At 39.5% G+C, this 20371-nt stretch overlaps 1 protein-coding gene across 1 annotated transcript; it reads left to right on the top strand.

The window, feature by feature from the left end:
- The first annotated feature begins 1243 nt into the window (after window positions 1–1243).
- vstm4b (V-set and transmembrane domain containing 4b) lies at window positions 1244–19670 on the top strand. Its single transcript, XM_085415722.1, has 8 exons — window positions 1244–1497; window positions 3152–3559; window positions 14751–14804; window positions 15044–15151; window positions 15264–15297; window positions 15414–15538; window positions 18364–18428; window positions 18935–19670. The coding sequence occupies exons 1-8, from the start codon at window positions 1326–1328 to the stop codon at window positions 19058–19060; spliced, it is 1092 nt and encodes a 363-aa protein (XP_085271848.1). The 5' UTR covers window positions 1244–1325; the 3' UTR covers window positions 19061–19670.
- The last annotated feature ends 701 nt before the right edge of the window (window positions 19671–20371 follow it).

Below are 20371 nucleotides of genomic sequence, written 5' to 3'. Positions count from 1 at the left end.
TTATCCATTTTAGGGTCTTTGAGCCATTTGTTTGTTTTGTTTCTAAACTGCCCTGGCCAGTGTGACTGAGCTCTTTCAGTTCTTATAAAGAAACTGTTGGGGGAAAAAAGTTGAAAGTGTTGGAAGTTACACCTTTTCCATTAAGATTAGAAGGAGATGTGCTGCTGGTTGTGGCATGGTTCTAATAATGTATGCATCTTGTTTACTTGATACTCTGTATCACTCTCTATGGAGCAGAGATTCACACATTTGAAGCTCTTACTCATCATTCTCAGCATACTCAACAAAGCCAGCTGATGGGTTGGGTTGGATGGTCTGCTTTGTTCTCCCTTTGGCTCAACCACTGCAATATTTTTATTCACACTTTAGACATTTGTGAGAATATAAATCTTTAGATTATTTATATGTGTGTACTTGTTTATTTTACTGCATATTCTGTGACTGGCCAACATTTTGACTCCAGGAGCTTCTAGAGCTTTCGCAAAGTGGGGACGTCTTTGTCAGAGGAACATCCAGGCTGGTCAAACTGTCGCCAGACCAGGAGCATTTAAAGAGGCCTCAGTCCTTTATCTACAAATCAGAAATGTCCCAGATCATCCTAGCGCTGCTTTCTGAGGTTTGATAAAAGCCGGCAAAGTGTTCCAACAGTCCAAACAAGCAGAAAGACTGATGTACAAAAATTCATAGGCGATCTTGTTACCAGCACAAAATTACAGAATTTCGAGATATGAACACACACAGACCTGCAAAGACACAATATTAAACACGAGTGTCTGGGGATCTTTGTGAAAGCAGGACGAACTACTGCCCCAGTGAAGCGCTTTAGGAAAAATTGAATTAATGCAAAGATTCCCGCACACAGAGTCTGCAACCAACCCTCCCCCTCCTCCTTCTGTGTCAGCACGTGTGTGTGTGTGTGTGTGTGTGTGTGTGTGTGTGTGTGTGTGTGTGTGTGTGTGTGTGTGTGTGTGTGTGTGTGTGTGTGTGTGTGTGTTCTAAAATAAAAGCCCTGATTGAGGTCTGTGGCTACTGTCCTCCACAGCTGGAAGTGTGATTTGCTCAGCGTCAACCTAAACAACACTCCCCTCCCCACCCTCCTTCCTGCACAGGAAATTACATTTCCCAGTCCTCCTACCAGAACCAGAGATGGTGCATGCACATGCACCCACACACACACACGCACACACACACACATATGCTCACCTGCTTGTTTCTATATGTGCAAATGTGCTCATGTGAGCCTGCCAAATGTGGTCCCACTGAGTGTGACATAAGTGGGAGGGATTAGGGGAGGTTCTGACTAGAAACAGAGAGTCCAGTGTGTCATGTTACACGCCTCAGCTGGAGAGGCGGAGGCACAGGAGAAGAGGAGGAGGAGGAAACCTGGGGCTTCTTTTCTTCACATGCATTTAACTGAGAGTTTATGGAGGTTGCAGTTGTGGAAAATGAAGATCTCCTCTGTGGTCTTGGCTTTCCTGACCCGAGTTCTGTTTGCAGGTAGGAAAAAGTTTACTTTGCTTCATGTCAAAGTGGATGTGGTGGAGACAAAATGCTTTCCACTGTTTTTCAGAGAAACTTAGATGAAAACATCTCAAAATCGGGAAAGATTTTAGAGTGATGGATAAATAGGTGGTGAAAAATATTCCCGTTTATCTCAGAAGGTTTGTGGACTCAAACTCAGCACTGCATGTCTTTGTCCAGTTTCTGCAGCTTTGTGTGATTAGAGAGTGTGTTATCAATAGAATACACAGTTTATCAACGCAGCATATCTTTGCACAGATTGGAGGGAATTCCAGAGTGAAAATTGGTGGTTTTCCTTGTGTGTGTGTTTGAAAGTAAAACAGACTTTACAGTTTCACCTTCACATTCTTTTCAGGCGATTTAAGTAACTCATCACAGCAGCAGCACTTTACAGTCTCTAAGCTATATTTTCCTTGTTTTGTTCTGTCACTCAAGACCAAATAAAAGACAAAACTGGGGGGAAAAGCCCTGATTGTAATTATGCACTGCGCTCAAAGCATGCGACTTGTTTGACAGTAAAACGCTTGCGTGTCGTGGAAAATGGGGATTGTGAAATGTGCCCAAAGTTGACAAAAGCAGAAGTGTCATATATAATGCCATACAACACGCGCAGCAGTAAAGTTTGTTCCTCAACCATCATCCCACGTATGTCATCACAGCTGCCAAAAACAACACTGCTGTCAGCTTGAGAGGGAAGAAAGCTGCTGAGCAACAACAAACTCACAAACTCACCGTGGAGTGTGTAGATATTTAGCTCTGATTTGTGATGCTCATGGCTGTTCTTTCTCAGTGCATTTACTATCAAAAGCTAAATTCAAGCCAACTATGCACTGATGTATTCTTCTACTGATGAATAACACTAGGCTGCCCACACTTACATTTGATACAATATGGACACTTTTTACACTTTTTGTGAACGGTACAGCTTTGACCCCCCAAAACTAAAACTTTTTTCAGAGCACTTTTATGATCTTTTGATGCGATGCAGTGACTTTGAGCGTCTCATTTTAAAAGTTGTTCACAATAGATTCACGTTATTAGTCAGTTCTGGGTCCAAATTAATAACATTCACAGCCACCGTTGAACCACCGTTCATCTGCTTCAGATCATTGCTAAGCAAGGTTTAGCTAAAGAAATGGGAACAAATTATGTTGCTATGGGTACCAAGGTGCCTAAACTTACTTAGGTGTTACACATAAAAACAACAGTGGCTCAGGTGCCTCCTTTATGCTCGAATGATTCATGGGTCAGTGCTGAGTGGCTTAACAGAGAAAAAAACAGCAAAAAAAAGTTTTAAAATGTTGTAAATTGCACGTAATTCCATGAAGTGATGTTTTATATTACAGCACATTAAAGAAATACTGCTACTAAAAGATTACAGATGCATTGGTGCAAGTTGAAATGTTTACTTTAAAGATGGCTTTTTGAACGTGTTCATAAGTAAGCAAGTATTAGAACAACTAATCTCTGCAAAGACTTGAATTCTGCACCATGTTCGTTAACTTAATCTTAATCACTTAAATTCTGAATTATTTTACAGAAGCCACAATTGTTTTTGTTAAACAACCTGCAGCCAATGGCATCCAACAGTCCAAATAATATATGCTGTAATTCTTACTCGTTTCTACAGATCTGTGTTTGGCCATCAACGCCACCATCACCCCTTCTCCCTTCACGGTGGCCCAGGAGGGAGAAAATATCACACTTACTTGTGTTGTTTCCCAGCGACGTCGCAACACAGCGTTACCTGTGGTTAAATGGACCTTTCTACCGGCGGGCACAGATCAACCAGAAGACGAACTCCTCATCGCCCGTGTCAATATGAGGAAGGAGCGTTTCTATGGCAACTACACAAAAAGTTTCCCATGGCCAAAGATGAAGCTGACAGTGGTGAAACAGGGGAAGATCTTTGAGCTGGTTATCTTGAACGTGTCCGAGGGGGACCGGGGGCTCTACATGTGCCGGGTGCAGGAGTTTAAAAAGCATCAGGCTCGCTGGAAAGCTTCATCCAACTACACTGCTGCTACTGAGCTCAGAGGTGAGGGCTTGGTTTGCTATCTTTGAACTTCCCTGTAGTTATAGTTACTGTTTGAGATTTGATAATTTATAAGTGATTTACAAACCACCATATTAGAATCAGATCCATTGACTGAGTCAGTACATATGGACCTTTGTAAATGTGAGAGTGGTGCTTATAGATTTAATCAAAGGGATGCTCCAATCCAAACTATGGTTCCCAATGGTAACACCCAGTTTTAGGTCATATGGATAACAATAACTTTCAACAGTGGATATTTTGCAGCTAAAAAGTTTAACTGGGAACAGGTCAGTAATATTACTGAGTATGAAAAGTGCATCTTAGTTTCTCAGAAGTAAAGATGGGAACAGGTTCATCAGTGTATAGCTGACAAATGTATCTGCAAATTCCAAAGACTTTAAATATCTCATGAGCTACAGTACATACTATGATCAAAAGACCCAGAAGCTGGAGAACATCCATCTCTGTGCACAAGTGACAAGGCTGAAAATCAATATTAGAAGCTTGTGGTCTTCGAGACCTCAGGCATCAATGCATTAAAAACAGACATGATTCTGTCAAGCAAATCACTCCACAGACGTGCAGAAATCACTGTTTCTGAACATGAAGAGTGTTCTGTGGTCAGATTAATCAAAGTTTAAAATTCCAAAGAGGAGAGCCTGCATCTCTGATAAGGATGTACGTGCCTATAGAACTGGCTTCTTGGATATCTGGAAAGGCAGCATGAGTGCTGAAATATCCAGCTTTTACAGCAACGTATGCTCCCATCTAGATCACATCCTTTTAAGAGAGGGTCTTGCATATTTCAGTGAGACAATACTGAACTGCACACTGCAGCTATTGTAACAGCATGTCTTCACTGTAGAACTATCCGGACACTGAGTCTGGGTTTGTGTTCTAGACCTTTCACCAACTTAAAACATGTGCCGCATGATTACACTAAAAATATGAGAAAGAAGACCCGGGACTGTTACCTGAAATAATCATAATAAATACATAGGACAGACAGATGCAATTTTGGAAGCAAAAAGTGGGTAGTCCTATACTGAATATAGTAACTTATCATTAGACACTGCTAACAGCTAGTATTTAGTTGCGATTCATAAACTTCAAATGATTCAGAAAATGGTCCAAGCAACTCATTAGCAGGCAGAGACACAGGCGTCTGAGTCGTTCCTCAGTTAGTGGTTTGTTAAGAAACTGTGTAACTCTGGGCTGGAACTTCACATTGGGTGGCCTGTTAAAACTGCCACACTGAAGATCCAAATCAACTTCAGATGAAATGGTTACACTTGAAAACACTAGGTGATGTTCACAAAAGCATATTGCTGCATTTACAGTCTACATCCTTGAAAAGTTGTAGACTTCAACACGTGTGCATGTTAAACCAGTTTCGCATATGCTTTCACAAAGACTCCTCTGCAACCATTTGTGAATCCAGAGTTTGAAATTGAATGCCCACTTTGTACATCCATCCATTTTAGTGGGCACACACAGTGCCCCTTATGTTTAAGGAATAAAGGATTAGCAAAATTACAGTATGTCGAATGTATTTGATGGAAAAATAAATGATCTTTAAATTTTGGAGGATGTGGAAATTGTCCTAAAACATTTGGGAATGTATGTGGCTTGCAGCATCACGGCACAGTTTCTCTTAGAAAGTCTTCAAATCTGATAGTGGAGGGTGGAGGCTTGACAGCTATCTCTACAACCACAACACAAGCAATGAGAAATGCAGGTTTGTTAATAGTTCATCTAAAAAAAATGTTTAAGCTGTTGTAGGTTTGTCTACAAAGATAATCCACTGGCAGCAGCAAAACACTGTCACTACCTTGGACTGAATCTGGCAGAAAATTGAAGGGGTCACAAAAGCCTCCAACTAAGGGCTTAAAGTAAATTGGTGACATTCATAAACTTACAGACTTTAAGAGACTCAAGTTAATGTCAACTGTGATAGCTATTTGACCTAAAGGGGTCATTATGTGTCAACAGTAGCAGTAGTGTGTGACCATAGCTGGATGATGTAATGCATCAGGCTGAAGAGGCTGCTGAAGTGGGTTTAGTGAGCAAAAACATAATCCTGCTTTAGATTTGGGAGGGGGAATGTCATTGGTTAGTGAAGAAGCCTGCCGATTAAAGGATCCGATCCTCCGTCTCAACAAGTTGCGGCTGTGACTGACTAAATGATCGTGGAGACAGAGCAGCAAGAAAGTAGTGAGGTTTCCACTGCTACCACATGAGACGTTCACATAATGGAATGGATGACACATTCAGTGGTACCAGATACTGCTCAGAAATCCACTCGCTTTCATAAAAACCAGAAGCATCTTTAAAAGGAGTTTTTCTTCCCTGCTTTTAATTTGTGCCAGATTTGCAGAAACCGTTCAGCAGTTTCTGTTGATCTCTTATTTGTTCTTGTCTCACCTGCGACATCTATAAGCTAAATATAGCAATATACTGTAAATAATAAGTGTAGCATACATAAAAGTCTAATAATAAGATCTTAGTAGAAGGGGTTAGATATGACCTCAATCGCAAGCACAGGTAGAGAAAATCAGCCTTCAGATTTGTGATCAGTTATCGTGGTTTTGGTTGTTGAAAAGGAAGCTAATAATTGAGCTAATGCTACCGTTTCATCTAGAAGATAAAAATGTTATCGCTGATGTTTCTAAATGACTCGTGTTTCATCAGTTTCAGTGAGTTAGTTCTAGAAATATGGTAGATCAGACTGTTATGTCTACAAAGGATGTAAAAATATACTGTATGTACCTAAAACCTTTTTTAAACTTTTACCTGTCTGGTAGTGCTAGCAAGCAGAATCATGATCTGAATGCACTGTTGTGCCAAACACATTTTCTTGGCAAGAAGAAAAAAGACGTGACAAAGAGAAGAAGGGAAGAAGGACATAAAGAAAAATTAACTTGTTTTTGTAATATGACCTGTAATCTTTACCATCTGAAATAACACTTGGATGTTATAGTATTGCAAACAGTACCTAGTTAGCCGAGTTTGCTAATATTTGTATCCTATGTAAGCGAGGGTAAACACACTTTTGCTTGAAAAACCTGCTAAAACCACAGACCACATTTTGGACATTGCTTCGTCATGTGGAGAAATTCAGTGCTTGAGTGACCTCTCGTGCTTTGTTATGGTCGCTAAGCTATGATTCACAGTTCAAGAGAGTTTGGGAAAAGATTACTGGCTGCACTAGCAAGTCGACACTCGTCCACTCTTCATGGTCTGATAAAAGTGGACAATACACATTCAGAGTGCAAGAGTATTCGTTAATAGTGTCACTAATGCTAATGGCTACAGAAAGCACTTGAAATTATCATTCCGAAAATAATAGTTTATTGAAATAATTAGTTGAGTCAGAGTGTTTTATCCTCGCAACAATCCGAATACAGTTCCATTTTAAATTTATAACCATACGGTGTCTTCCTCCTTACATTTTGATCACCGCATTTTCCATGAATGCATTCCTACAGGCTGTGACTTTTGTGGCCAAGTCTGGGGCGAAGCAGACACGGAGTCCCTATTGAGAGCTGTTGACACTGGCCTTGAGATTGAGTTTCCCTCCCTAAAGTAGAACAGACAGGAAGCCCAGAGAGACTCAGCAGAAATGGAACAAGAGATAGCTGTGCTCAGGAAGGTAGAGCTTGAATATTCATTTACAATGACAGTCGAGTGGGCAGCAGGCTCGTGTTGGGCTCTTAACCTTTTGTGGTTGAGGATGTGGGGAGCTATTTTCATCCAAGGAAGCTCCATTCCATCATGGTTTGAGTGATGATAATAATAAAGAAGCTTACTGTGTCATTTTTCAATACTGCAATTAGGACATGGCAAGTACACCTCATGATTCAACAGCTTGTAGAAGCACCTTTAGCAGCAGTAACTGTGATAAGTGACCATTTTCTATGAGACTCGATTTAAATGAAGTTTTTTTTTTATTAGTGCCAAAACACAGCAGTCACCTAAAGGCCTTTTATACTGGAATGTAAAGTTAGTATAAATTTATTATTTCGACCACTCTTCCTCTAGAAATGACTTCAGTTCAGTAAAATGTGTTATTTTTTCTTTCTTAAGCAGTGTGAACACTGGAACTCTTTGCACTTCGCTTTTGAAGCTGACGGCTGGTCGCTCCGGTTGCTAAAGTAACCGTCTAATGTATTTATGACCCGGTTTTCTTCAGTGTCATTGGTAGTCACTTCACATACTCATCTGGCAGTAGAGAAAAGTTTATCTTGAATTCTGCCCCCTTTCAATCATCAATGGTTATTACATCCATAGTCATCTGAAGACATGGATTGTCATTTACCTTCTATGATCTCTCACCACCACCTAGCTGTGCATCACTTCCTGTGAGGATTTGATCCTGTGCTTGAGATCATTGCCCTGTTCAATGACCCAGTTTTGGCTTTGGAAACACAGCCTCACAATTAACTCTAGAGTGCTTTGGCATACATAAAACTTCATAATCGACTCAGAGACTGCAGGGTGCCGAAGTCCTGTGGCTGAAAAAGAAAAAACCCAAATCATTACCCGTCCATCATTGTGCTTGATAGTTTGTATGAGGTGGCTGTTCTGATATGCTGTGTTTGGCTTGCACAAAACGTGGTGCTGTCCCTTATGGACAGACATCTCCACTTTGGTCTCATCTATCCACAGTTAATTGTTCCATAAGTTTTGCGGTTTGTTCAGGTGTAGCTTTGTAAAGCTAAGCTGTGCTGTCCTGTTCTTTTTAGAGAGAACAGGGTTTCTCCTGGCATCCTTTTCAAAACAAGCCATACTTGTTCAGCTTTTTTCTAAGCACGCTGTCATAAACTGTCATGTTTAACATACTAACTGAGGCCCATAGAGACTGAGATGTAGACCATGAGTTTTTGCAATTTTTATGAGCATTGGGCAGTTTTCTCGACATGCATTTGCCTCCACTTTGTTACATTAGGGTGGACTCTCGCCTTACTTGTTACATATGACCAGAGACTCTTGGCATTTAAGACACTGGAAACCCAGTAGCATAAACTTTTCAGCATACAGGGCAGTTCGATAGAATTCTTTTTTAACAGACACAATAGACTGTACTCAGATTCGATCTGTTTATCTCACTGCTGTCAATAAATCAGAACCAATAAAATGGAAACGTTTCCTGCTCAAAGGTGAAGATTGCTCTATAACAGTAATGTAATAAGGCAAACAACAATGTTCTGAAAAAATGTTTTGCTAAACATTAATCTTAATAGTTCTGTTGCTTATAGCTAACCTAAAAGTGACTGAAAGTCAGAAACCAGAGGCACATGCAACACAAACGCTTGCCTTCTTGGCTCTTCATGCCTCTGCTGTCCATTCAACTTCCTTATGTAGACTTTTGTCTTTGTTATACTTCATCTATTCTGGAGCGCTATTCTTCGCATCTAGCCAGTGACATCTAACAAGCTTTGATATGTCTGTGAATGGAGCCCTTTCAAGCAAAAAAAAGTTGTTTTATTTACACATTCGTCACAATTTGCTAATCAGACTTGTAGATTCCTGGTGCTGCTACTTACTCATGTACTTATTAAAGTCTTTCTTCCTCCATTTTTCCTCTCTGGCACACTTCAGAATCGTTGGCAAACTCAGAAAATATTCCATTAGTTTGATGGCTGCCTGCAGTGCTTCATAATGCTGCTGGTGTGGTGGACTTGACATAAAAAACAAAAACTCTCCTTTTTAGGAAGAATAATCCCACTGCTTTTATCGTGTATTACATTTCAGTAAAGTCTCACCATTACTTCTATTTCATCAAATTTCATGGAATTCTTATGCTGGGATAGCATCAGGTGACCAGGTGTTTCCACAATCTCACACAAACAAAATCCCGATTACTCTGCTTAATACTGCTAAAAAGAACACACCCAGAGAGGCTGCAGGGTTTTGTAGAAAAACTTAGGGCAGTGTAGAACGTGGGCACGGTCTCGTCTTGGCATTAACTAAGTGTACTCTTAGGTATTTTTGTAAAACATATGGGCCATATGAGCTAACTAGAGGTACATGGCACACGGATGTGGTATGGGTTTAGTCGGAACGAAGGAAAAATAAAATGAAAATTAGAACCATAAACATCTTTTTATAGCTCTTTCTATGAGGGGACATATGACTAAGAAGCCAACAAAGTATGTCTATGTTTGTGTCCATAAAGGGGACACGGGGACACAGTGAACAAGTGTACAGACTGACTCTTAGAAGAAAAGATTCATAGAGACAACAGGAAGTTAAAGGGTTTATTATTCAAAGCATTTTTCAAACCTTTGTTTAGACACACAATGTGGCTGTGTACTTACATTCATCTCTGGTCATTTATAATACAGTAAATTATCCTCTGTGATGGATTTAGTCACAGAGGATCATTATTCAGTCTGGTCTACGTCTGTGTATTGATGTTTACAGTGTTGGGTTTGTTGGTGCACAAAAAGAGCCACAACTCTGAAAGACAGTTGGCAGCCGAAGACAACGCCGAGCCTCTGAGAGACGAAAAAAGGAGAGTGATGAATGTTTCCACTGTAGCGTGATGGAGCCTTTCAAAAGTTGCACTAGGATGAAGACATTCTCAATATGAGGATAAAAGGCAGTTTTATGGCATACAGCACTCTAGATTTATCCAGTTTCTGATTATTCCAGCATGTGCATCTGCACTGACAGAGCTACACCGAACCTGAGGCAAAAACAAAAACCCACATAAATGTCAGAGATGTTATCAAGACTGAGCCTGTGAATAATTTACAATGAAGGCAGGGCTTGCATTTATATTAAATCAGCTGCCATTTATTTTGGCTGCTTTAAATATCTGACTGAGAAAATTAGCAGCTCACTGTGAGACGCTGTTTTGGCTCATAAGCGTTTTTGCTGTTGTTGGATCTCAAAGACTTTTGGTTTTATTTATCATTATTTACTAATGCTACTTTATGCTCGTCATGAGCAAAGGTGATAGTAGGGAAAATTAAATTTTAGTGTTAGTGTTACCATATAAAATATGGCATATTACATAGGAGGCAAACTGTACAGTGTACATTACTGGCAGTAACTGTGGAACTGATTGCTAACCTCCAGTCACACAGGCCTAAAAACTAGTCAGAAACACCCTGGTGACCACTGGTCACGACCAATTGGTGAGTATTTGTGGGAGGTTGTTTGTTGTCACCAGGTGAAACTGGTGTGGAAGAGATATACAATTAAGCACTGAAGGTCTCATTGTAATTATTTTGGTCATTAGCAGCTCAAACAGGTCATTTGATGATTGCTTTAGGAGTTAATCTCCATTCAGTTCAATTCAATTTCATTTATACAGCGCCAAATCACAACAACAGCCTTAAAACATCTATAATAATTGTAAAAAATAAAGTGGCTACTTCACGGATTTCACCTGTCGCGGGTTATTTTTGGAACGTAACTCCCACGATAAACGAGGGACTGCTGTATATTAATATCGGTGTTCATGCATTAAAAGTAGCCCGCGAGGTATCAGAATGAATATATCTATGGTCAACAGTGGAAACTGTCAAAGGAAGTTGGACAGAAGAGTGAGTCTGATATTATTATTTTCATCACAGGTTTAGATTCTGACAGTTATAATCCAATAGTTATCCAATCTTCTTCTTTTTTTAAAGTTCAACGGCTGTGTTTCCAAACAGCAGAATGTAGGTCACATACGGTCAGTCTAGGATTAGTGGGTTCACAGATGGTGACTAAATACAAAGGTACAAACAGTCTGAGGACCACTGCTTCAGTCCAAACTCTTCAATGACTACACAGGGCATGAAAAGCACAGTTCAGCTTACTGCAGACTGGGAAGGATCTAGCGTGGCTGGTTTGTGCATTTAAACATTTGTGCCATCTGCAGTTTTACATTCTGTAAAGGTATCATGTTAGAGAAATTCAGATCTTAAACCATGTGGCATTTGCAGAAACTCTTTTCTCTGACTTCAGACTTTCTTGTAAACTTCTTACTACTCTGTCATACTTGACATCTTCTAATTGTGAAATTTGTGATTGTGTGCATTTTTTGTCTCACACAGCTGCTTCTTCCAATATTTATGAATTTTCTGAAGCCAAAATCTGAAGAAATAAAATTTTAAAAATTCTGAAAACATTGCATATAGATATTTTAGCTTCTGGATTATCTGAGGTATGCTTATTTCCATACTTGCTTATTTGTCAGTTACCCAGTGTGCCTGTGGGAAAGCCTATGGAGAGCCTGCCTGTCCTCAGCTGCTGGTGGTTTAGAGTATTTCAAGATGCACTGGTGGGTGTCACTTCACAAGCTTCCTGCCACCAGCCCAGCAAAAGTACAGCAGTGTTAAGACTCCTGTGGTGAGATGGGGAGGAGAAATGAGTGAGTGTGTGGGGTGAAATTTCATGTGGAGCATTGGAAACATGTTTTCTCTGTCATCTTGGACACATACAGCACGTCTTGGATTCAAATTACACATGCATTCATTCTCCATTCATGGTTATTTTTAATTTTTGGTGGTGTAACATTTTCTGACAGTAAAAACAAATATGGACGTAACTTCCGGGTTTGAAAATGAAAGCCAAGATGGAACTGCCTTAAAGATGTGTCCTTTCAAATAGCCACTAGGGGGCGATACCTGTGACTTCAAAAGGACTTCCTGTCCTATAGAAATCTATTACAAAAAATGTCCCTCAAAGATGAGTTTATCAAGCACTTTTCTTGTTAATTTATGGGCTCAGTTACTTAATAAGGAATAAAACATTAAGTTAATTTTGAAAAAATTAGTCATCCTTATTTTCAGAAAAGAATGTCCAGGATATAGTTATCATCTATTGACTTGTGATCGACAAGCCAATTAATATTTGGTTTCAGACTCAGATCTTCACCTTACTTTTCACATCTTGCTTCAAATCACCAACCCAGTAACAGGAAACGTCATAAAGGATTTCACGAACGAATGGACGCAGTAGCTACATCAACTTACACAGATTAAGAGTAAACCCCATACTGTACAAGAATAGGGGAGACCGGGGATAGTTGTAACGTGGGTCAGTTGTAACACTTTCAATTTCTCCAATCAGGGCTAAGTTTCAAATGATGTGACTCATCCTGTGCATGCCCAATTCAGTTCTGCTATCACATGTGAAAAATCAGCACATTTTGTCAAACACAGACAATTTAACACAAAAAAAGTAATTTGTATGCCAAAAAGTAAGTTTTTCTACTTTATTTCAATTTCTAATAGCATTATCTGCATATGTTATTTGTATGTCTATGGGGATATCTTCTGTGTAAGTCTTTAGTGCTAATGTTTTAGCCGTTGGCTGTAATGTTAGCTAGTTCATGGCTACAGGAGTCTGGGTCAGTTGTAACAGCAACAGTCTGGGTTAGTTGTAACAATAATGCAGATGTTACAACTTACCACACTATTACTTTAACTTATATTAAACAAGGCAACGACATCAGCAGAGAGAGGTTCACTGGACGCATTTGTATATGCGGTTAATGCCGTTGGCAACACAATTCCTCCACTGTTTGTGTTCCCACACATACATTATGCAGACCTCTGTGTCAGAGATGGACCAGTAGGAAGTACTGGTAGTGGAAATAAATCAGGATGGGTGCAAGAAACAGATTTCCTCATCTTTCTGAAGCACTTTGCAAACCACACCAAGGTAAGCCATGATAAAAAGTAATGGAATTGCGATGGTGGTGAACAACTACATTTTTTCAGCTTCATTGTTATGTTCAAAATTGGTGCAAGAGTTGTAGGTTATAATGCCCACTGAGCCAATGAGGCCAAACTCAAGGAAGACCAACCAAAATTAATGAAATATTCAGTTGCAGAAAATTCCATAATTTGTCTTTTTTGGGGGGTTGGAATATGTTCAAAAGCTAGATTTCTGCATTCTGTCACACACACACACACACGTAGCTACATTAATGGATGTAAGTGCATTCATGTGTTGAATAAACAAAGATTACATGTTAATATTTTGTTAGTACCCTTATTTCATTGTGTTACATTTTACCCCAGGATATGTTACAACTAACCCAGACTATGGGGTTAATTGTAACATTTCACTCTTTGTGTTTGAGACCACACCATGCAATGGGTAATTGTGCTGCAGAGAAAATAGCTGCACTATTTAATAGCAGAGACATGTAAATACTTTGCATTACGTTTTGAATCCACTACCTTAAAAGAGCTCCAATTTACAGACAGAAATGTCAAAAATGTTACAACTATCCCCGGTCTCCCCTACTATATATGTTTTGTACGTGTGTATGTTTACACATACATTCACATACATAAAATCAAACATACTTGGCACTATTTAATTTAATGAGCTAAGTTGGGAAGACCCAGAGACCAAGTTTCTAGCTCATGGAGCTAATGTTAATTAGCCTACTAGCTAATCAATCAACTTAGTCAAGTCAACAGACATTAAATTCACTTGTTCAGCTGCTTTATGTAAGCTACTCACAGCAACAACAATTTCTAAAAGCTTCCAGTTGATTGGATGGAGTGTTGCAAAGAACTCACAAAAAGATACTTTTTTAACATTTATATTCACCAATCTGGAACTAAAAGCTAAATACTGCGCTAATGATATAATACTGGTTACTGATAAATGCTAATTTCGGAATAGATCAATGCATTTCATTTTATTTCATGATCCATCATCAAGTTCAGGAAATACTCACTAGAAATATGTTCAATGTTAAATGGACTTGTTCTTATACAGTAATTTCCTACTCTACCTGAGCACTCAAAGCTTTTTATACAATGACGTATGCTGGCCACACAAAGCCCGGTGCTACTTGGGTCAATTGTGATGTTTTGTCTGGAGACGAGAAACTTAACAACCCATAGAGAAGAAACAAGCCTGAGGCGACGTGTTTAGCCAAAGTGTGCAGAGGTTGCCCTTTTCTTAACGTTGGATTATGTCTGAGTGTGAGGTGAAAGTTTGCAAAGATGCATAACTGTTGCACTAATGTCTGACTCAATAAGATGTTTAGTCTTTGAACTGTGGACGGTGAATCAGAGACAAAATCAGGCAGGGAGGAGGCCAAAATAGACTCCCTGTCCTCCTGCAATTAGCTTTATTTAAACTCGAGCCGGTGTGTAATCAGGCAGCAGGGAACCCACAGTGATGACTACGGACTTCATGTGTTTCTTTTCTCTCATTTTCACTGTAGTGCATGTCCTACCGGCCACCAAGGCCAAAGAAAGTCTGTGGAGCTTGTTTGAAGGTAAGTGCAGATATTTTTAGTCTGTGAATGTGTGTGTTTGCATTTGTGTGGTGAACTGGCACTGTATAGTCCTTGGTAGATAAAAATAGCCCAACCCAAAGGATGTACTCCAGTACCTTGAAATAGTTTGGCCAAACATGTTCTCATTTTTTCTTCCATTTACATTTTTGTGCACAGTTAAAGTTACAGTACAGGCTCCTGCAGTGTTGGACTGGTGCATGCCTGTTTGTGTTTTTCAGATGTGTACCTGTGTGCAGTGCTGATCTGCTCAGTGGGTCTGCTGTGCATGTGCATGTTCACCGTGACAGTGACCTGCCAGTACATACATAGGAAGAAGAGGCTAAAAGGTCAGCAGCATTAAAGTCTAGTCTTCTTGTAACTCTTTCTGACGTTGCCGTTTTCTTCTTTTTGTCTATGATTTCATCTTTTTCAAATAACAGTCCGATATTGTCTTTGCAGACAATTACCACTTGGTCAAAAGCCCGCAAAACAGGTAAAGGTTTAAGAGCAAGCCATCTCTAAAAAAAATCTACAAAATTGTAATAATAATTAAAAAAAACAACTATTACTCACATAAACTGAACCTTTGCTAATGTGATTCCACTACAGCTCAGGAGAAACAGTCACCAGTGTGATCAGTGTGTCTCCTGCTCTACCAAAGAAGGAGAGGAGATACAGGAAGAAAAGGAGCCGAGACTACCAAGAGGAGATACCACCAGAGATACCGGCAAAAGGTAATCACAAGTTTGCTGATTTAATGTTTTCTAAAACATGCTGGAAAACTTGAGTGAATACTTAAAATTAGTCTTACAGATATTTATATTATATTTATATTATAATTTCTGCAATAGCAGAACATATAGTTGTGAAAATCTAAGTAGACCCTTAGTGCTCCCATAGGAATTAAGAAGATAGGTAGCAGGCACGTTCTGCTCATTAAATACATTTGATTAACTGATCAGCAATTGTGACCACGTCTAGAAATGCAGAAATTCTGGCATTTTAGTAACACATCACAATATTCCCAGGAACAAGTATCCTAGCAAATTCCCAAAAATGCAAGATCTATATGTTAGTCTCTACAAGCCTCTGTGAGCATGTTAAATGTTAAAATTCTGACAGTTTGGAAGGGCTGCCAGCTGAAAGCGCCTTCTCTCTAAAATGAACATGGGAGCACAGGTTAGGTTTGCAAAGCTGCATGTGAGCAAACTATAAGACTTCTGGAACAATGTCCTTTGTACAGACTAAACCATATGGAAATGTTGGCCAAAAGAAAACCAAACATACCAGCTGTGAAGCAAGGTGGTGGAAGAGTCATGACTTGTTTTGTAACAGTAGTCATTTTCACAAAAACCTTTATTCATCTTCATTTAAGCATGCATCTTCTAGAAGGGGAGACGTGCAAGGCCAGTGTCCCTCTGCAAATCTTCCACTCCTTTGTTTGTTACAGTCAGCTTTATAGAAGCGACCCCATCCTAAAACCCCCATGGTGTACTGCAAACTCTGTGTCTCTGTGTGTATGCACGAGCACGTGAGTGCCTGTGTGTGCGCGTACCCGTGTGTCTATGTGAGTGCACGTGAGTGAGTGTGCATGTGGGTGTGGGTGCGTCATAACAATCAAAGCACTGTGTGTGTGTCTCTGCGTACGTGACTTCCTGTCGGTCATAAAAGTAATCTCCTCACCCGAGCTACACCAAATTCCTCTACACAACATAGAAAACAGAGTTAACATATTACAAACACTGAGACCACCACTCTGCATCCACTGGGCCATTGGCCTCTTGTTGTCTTACATTTACAGATAAGGTGGAGAGTCTCCTACAAACCTACTTCTAAGTTTATAACAGTTATGAGTTTTATTAAAGGTACAAGCATCAGCAACACCCAACTGTAGCTTCCTGTCTCCTTCTATGGCAGGCAGACCCCCAGTGTCCATAAATTCCTTTCTCTCTAAACAATTACACACACTCTCAGGCCTACAGCTAAGCCAAACTAAAACACACCTTATTCCTCTGATCTAAACAAATTTAACACATCATATTATAATAATTATTTACAGCAGCTTTCACTTGTTGAGTTGACTATGAACTCTATATACCAGTATTCTAGAGCCAAATGGAGGTCATCTGCCTGACAGCTAAAGCTTGTCAAAATTGAGTTATACAACAGAACGGCTGAAAACGAAAAGAATTGTAATTGTACAGTTAAAGACCGGGCTTCCACACAGTAAATGCTGTGGCAGGACCTTAAGAGAGCTGTGCATAAACAAAAGACTGCAAACCTTAATGAACTGTCACCACGTTCTAAAGAAGAGTGGATCAACATTCCTCCACATCAAAGCGAGAGACTGATGAAGTCATATAGAAAATATTACTTCAAGTTGTCGCAGCTAAAGGTGGTTCCACGAGCTGCTAAATCATGGGGTGCGCATAATGTTTTCAGAGGACTGTACAGAGTTGTGTGAAGATTGTTTCTTTGTACATGACTGTAAGAAAAATCCCAACTTAAAAGTTTGCTCTGACTTCATGTTGTTCTCATAGATTTCTAAATATGAAAATACACTGGCATTCCACATATACACTTAGTTATGGAGCGGTTTCCTTAAATTAGCTGGGAACATGTTCCCACTCTTAAACCAATGCTGAGTCACACCAAATTCACTTCTTAATTAGCAAGTGGAATTCTATGGATAATTTTTCCAATGATAGGTAAAAAAAAAAGTTATTCTGGATTTTCACTCCGCCTAGGTCTTAAAAAAGATTTTAGAATGACCAGAATTCCTAGTTTAGAAACATTTTAGGACAATTATCAGCAAATTACAGAAATTATAGTAACTTTGAAAACTGAAATGCGTTCCTTTTGTGTCTTTTGTGTCTTTTGTGCCTTAATAATTTTGCGTAATTTTATGTTAGCTACTCCACCACATGCTTTCAGTGGGTTTTGCTGCTTTTTTATTACCAAGCAATGTTGCCACACTGTTATAAGATAGATGAACGTAGTTTAGGGTTGTCTTGCTGTGATATAAAATGTCTGCCATGAAAATGTCTCAGCGATGGTATAGTATCTCTCTCCAAAATCTGTACTCATTCAGTGGGGGGGGGGGGGGGCATCTGCCGCAACTGGTTGGGGAGAGAGAAATTAATGAATTAATGGGGCCATTAACCATACACTAATACACAAATGCACTCCCCATACAGATAGTGGCTCTGAACTGTGCTGACAAGTTAACTGATTCTTATCTTTTTTTAGGTCAGAAGATGATGAAGTTTTTTAGAAGTGTTCCTGCATCCATGTAATGTGTTACAGAATGACCTTGTTTTTAATGCAGTTCTCCCCGAAGGCCTAAACATATTGTCCGTTTGAAACAAATTTCTTGTTCCTAGGTTGTCTTTGTACTATTTTGAATTGGGGTTGAGTTATTTGCAAATCCCTGCATTCTGTATCCCAACTTTTTTGTAGGGAAGCATGGCAATGCAACTGGGACATTCAAATATTCCCAGTTACAACAGTATCTACCTTCTATTGGCTCAGTTAACAACTTGTCTTGTCCCTTGTGCAGTTCCCATTGGAGACAAAACACACAAACCGAAACTTTTAAAACCTCAACCAAGAAAACTAGTGTTGGTGAGTACCATTCATGCCTGATTATCAGTTAGCAATGTCCTTTTTTGCATGTTTAAGGTGAGGTACAAGGACTGAACTGAACTGAAAAAAGAGTGGAAAACCAGACAATGCAGACAAAAACTTTTAAATATAACTTTGAAATTAAATGAACAGTTAAGCAGAATGTCTAAGGGCAAAGGTGCCAGAAAAACTGTGCCACATAACCAATCTTTTATTGCTGTTGGCATGAAGTGGCTCTGTGGCAGCTTGGTATGGTAATGTCATAAAATACTTGAAGAGGTAATTAAATTTTAGGTTACCTCAACCCAGAACTGCTGCAGGGTGGTGTTTACACACAGCATGCTCCAAGTTACCAAAACCAGTGATTTACCAAACCCTACAGCATCTTTAGCAATGTAATATATTCATGCAGTTCTATCATTTTTTTCTAGCCTTCCTTTTCTAACCGCTAACTAGCTCTCTCCTCTCCTCCATCATTATTTTTCTCTGTCCTCTTTGATCTCTAGCCGAGGATAGTGGAGGAGAACCTGACCTACGCAGAGCTGGATCTGGTGAAGCCAATTCCAGAGACCAAGGCATCACGTAGTGGCACAGTGTACGCCCAGATACTGTTCGAAGAACAGCAGCTATGAGAGAGACACATACACCACTAGTACCTGTGCCTTGTGTAAAAAAAAAGTACTTTCTATTTATAGTCTGTATTGTTTTTTATATTTAAATGATTTGTGAAGGAAAAAATGTCTCAAAATTATGGCAAAATATGATTTTATATGAACTTTTGTATAACTTCTTTTTGTGAGACCACGGTGCAAACTGATTATTTTTTATTACTGGACTTCTTATTTCTTGTTTTCTTTTGTACCCACAATTGAAACCTGTGTAGCCGAGCCTGGGAACGCAATCGAAGACTTCTGTGCTGATTTAGACCTGATTCGTCTGTCATGACAATCGGAAGGGAAAATGGAGGCTTGGATATGTGAGACAAAACTTTACATGTTAGTGAGTGAATAAGGTGCTGTGAAGCTGACATGACGAGTGACAGTCAGGTTTGCTCTGCTGCTGTTTGTGACTTTAAAAAGATAACTTTTGAAGTGTCGTTTCAAGCCAAACAAGGTTGATACGCTCATGTCAAGCAAACGTTGCGTCTTAACTGCAGAATTCATTGGAAACAAATAGTTAAACAAAACACTTTATGCCAGCTTTTGTGATTCATGTATTTCACCCAGTATTTAATAACTGGTTTTGGTCTTCTCCTTCGGCAGAGTAATGAGCACAGGAGCACTTCCTGTTCCTCCCGTGTTGTTGTATTTCAGGCTGGTCCTGTTAGCTCTCTGCTTTTCAGTGTGACTTAGCTCCTGAGCTGCAAAGACAAACTTTCAAAAATACAGTTTCTGAAATATGAGATCCAAACCAGGTTTCAAATTCAAATGCAGTCCAAAGAAATCTGAAACCTCTGGTGCGTACACAATGGCAACGTTTTTCATGATTTTCCAGAGAAAGTCATCTTCTCCGTAGCCCGTCTGTCCAGTCAGCACATTAACAATAATTACATCGCTTTTGGCTTGCGTTGCCATGCGCTAGGGCTACATTTACCATCCTAAGATTCTGGCTTGGCTTCTCCATTGTTTTCTCTTGAGTCAGATTTATAGTTATGCATTTGTAGAAGGGCAGTGGACAAAGGCGCAAAAGCAGTAGTCAGCAAGGTGGGGTGCAAATCCAGAATTTCTCTGCTTTGAATGTAACAACATGAGCAAAGCATCAGTCTTTTTCACCCAAGCCTTTCCCCAAGTGTTCCTTTGAAATCATTAATGCACTTTATTAAAACGGCGTCATTTAGAATAAACTGAAATACATGAAGGCTTGATCTTAATAAGAAATCCTGTTTTATATGCTTTGCTTCATACAATAAAATGACTCCAGTGATAGCCTTTGATATTTCTTAG

The sequence above is a fragment of the Rhamphochromis longiceps genome, linkage group LG8 (assembly GCF_057381845.1).
Source record: "Rhamphochromis longiceps isolate RC_006_pf linkage group LG8, R_longiceps_female_GT1.1, whole genome shotgun sequence".
NCBI lineage: Eukaryota > Metazoa > Chordata > Actinopteri > Cichliformes > Cichlidae > Rhamphochromis > Rhamphochromis longiceps.
This window is presented reverse-complemented; position numbering and strand designations above follow the sequence as displayed.

Excerpts from the sequence above, each read along its gene's own strand:
- vstm4b (XM_085415722.1), top strand. The coding sequence starts at position 1,326 with ATGTTACACGCCTCAGCTGGAGAGGCGGAGGCACAGGAGAAGAGGAGG. Across the intron at positions 1,498-3,151 it reads GACCCGAGTTCTGTTTGCAG|ATCTGTGTTTGGCCATCAAC; the intron begins GTAGGAAAAAGT and ends TCGTTTCTACAG. Across the intron at positions 18,429-18,934 it reads AACCAAGAAAACTAGTGTTG|CCGAGGATAGTGGAGGAGAA; the intron begins GTGAGTACCATT and ends TTTGATCTCTAG.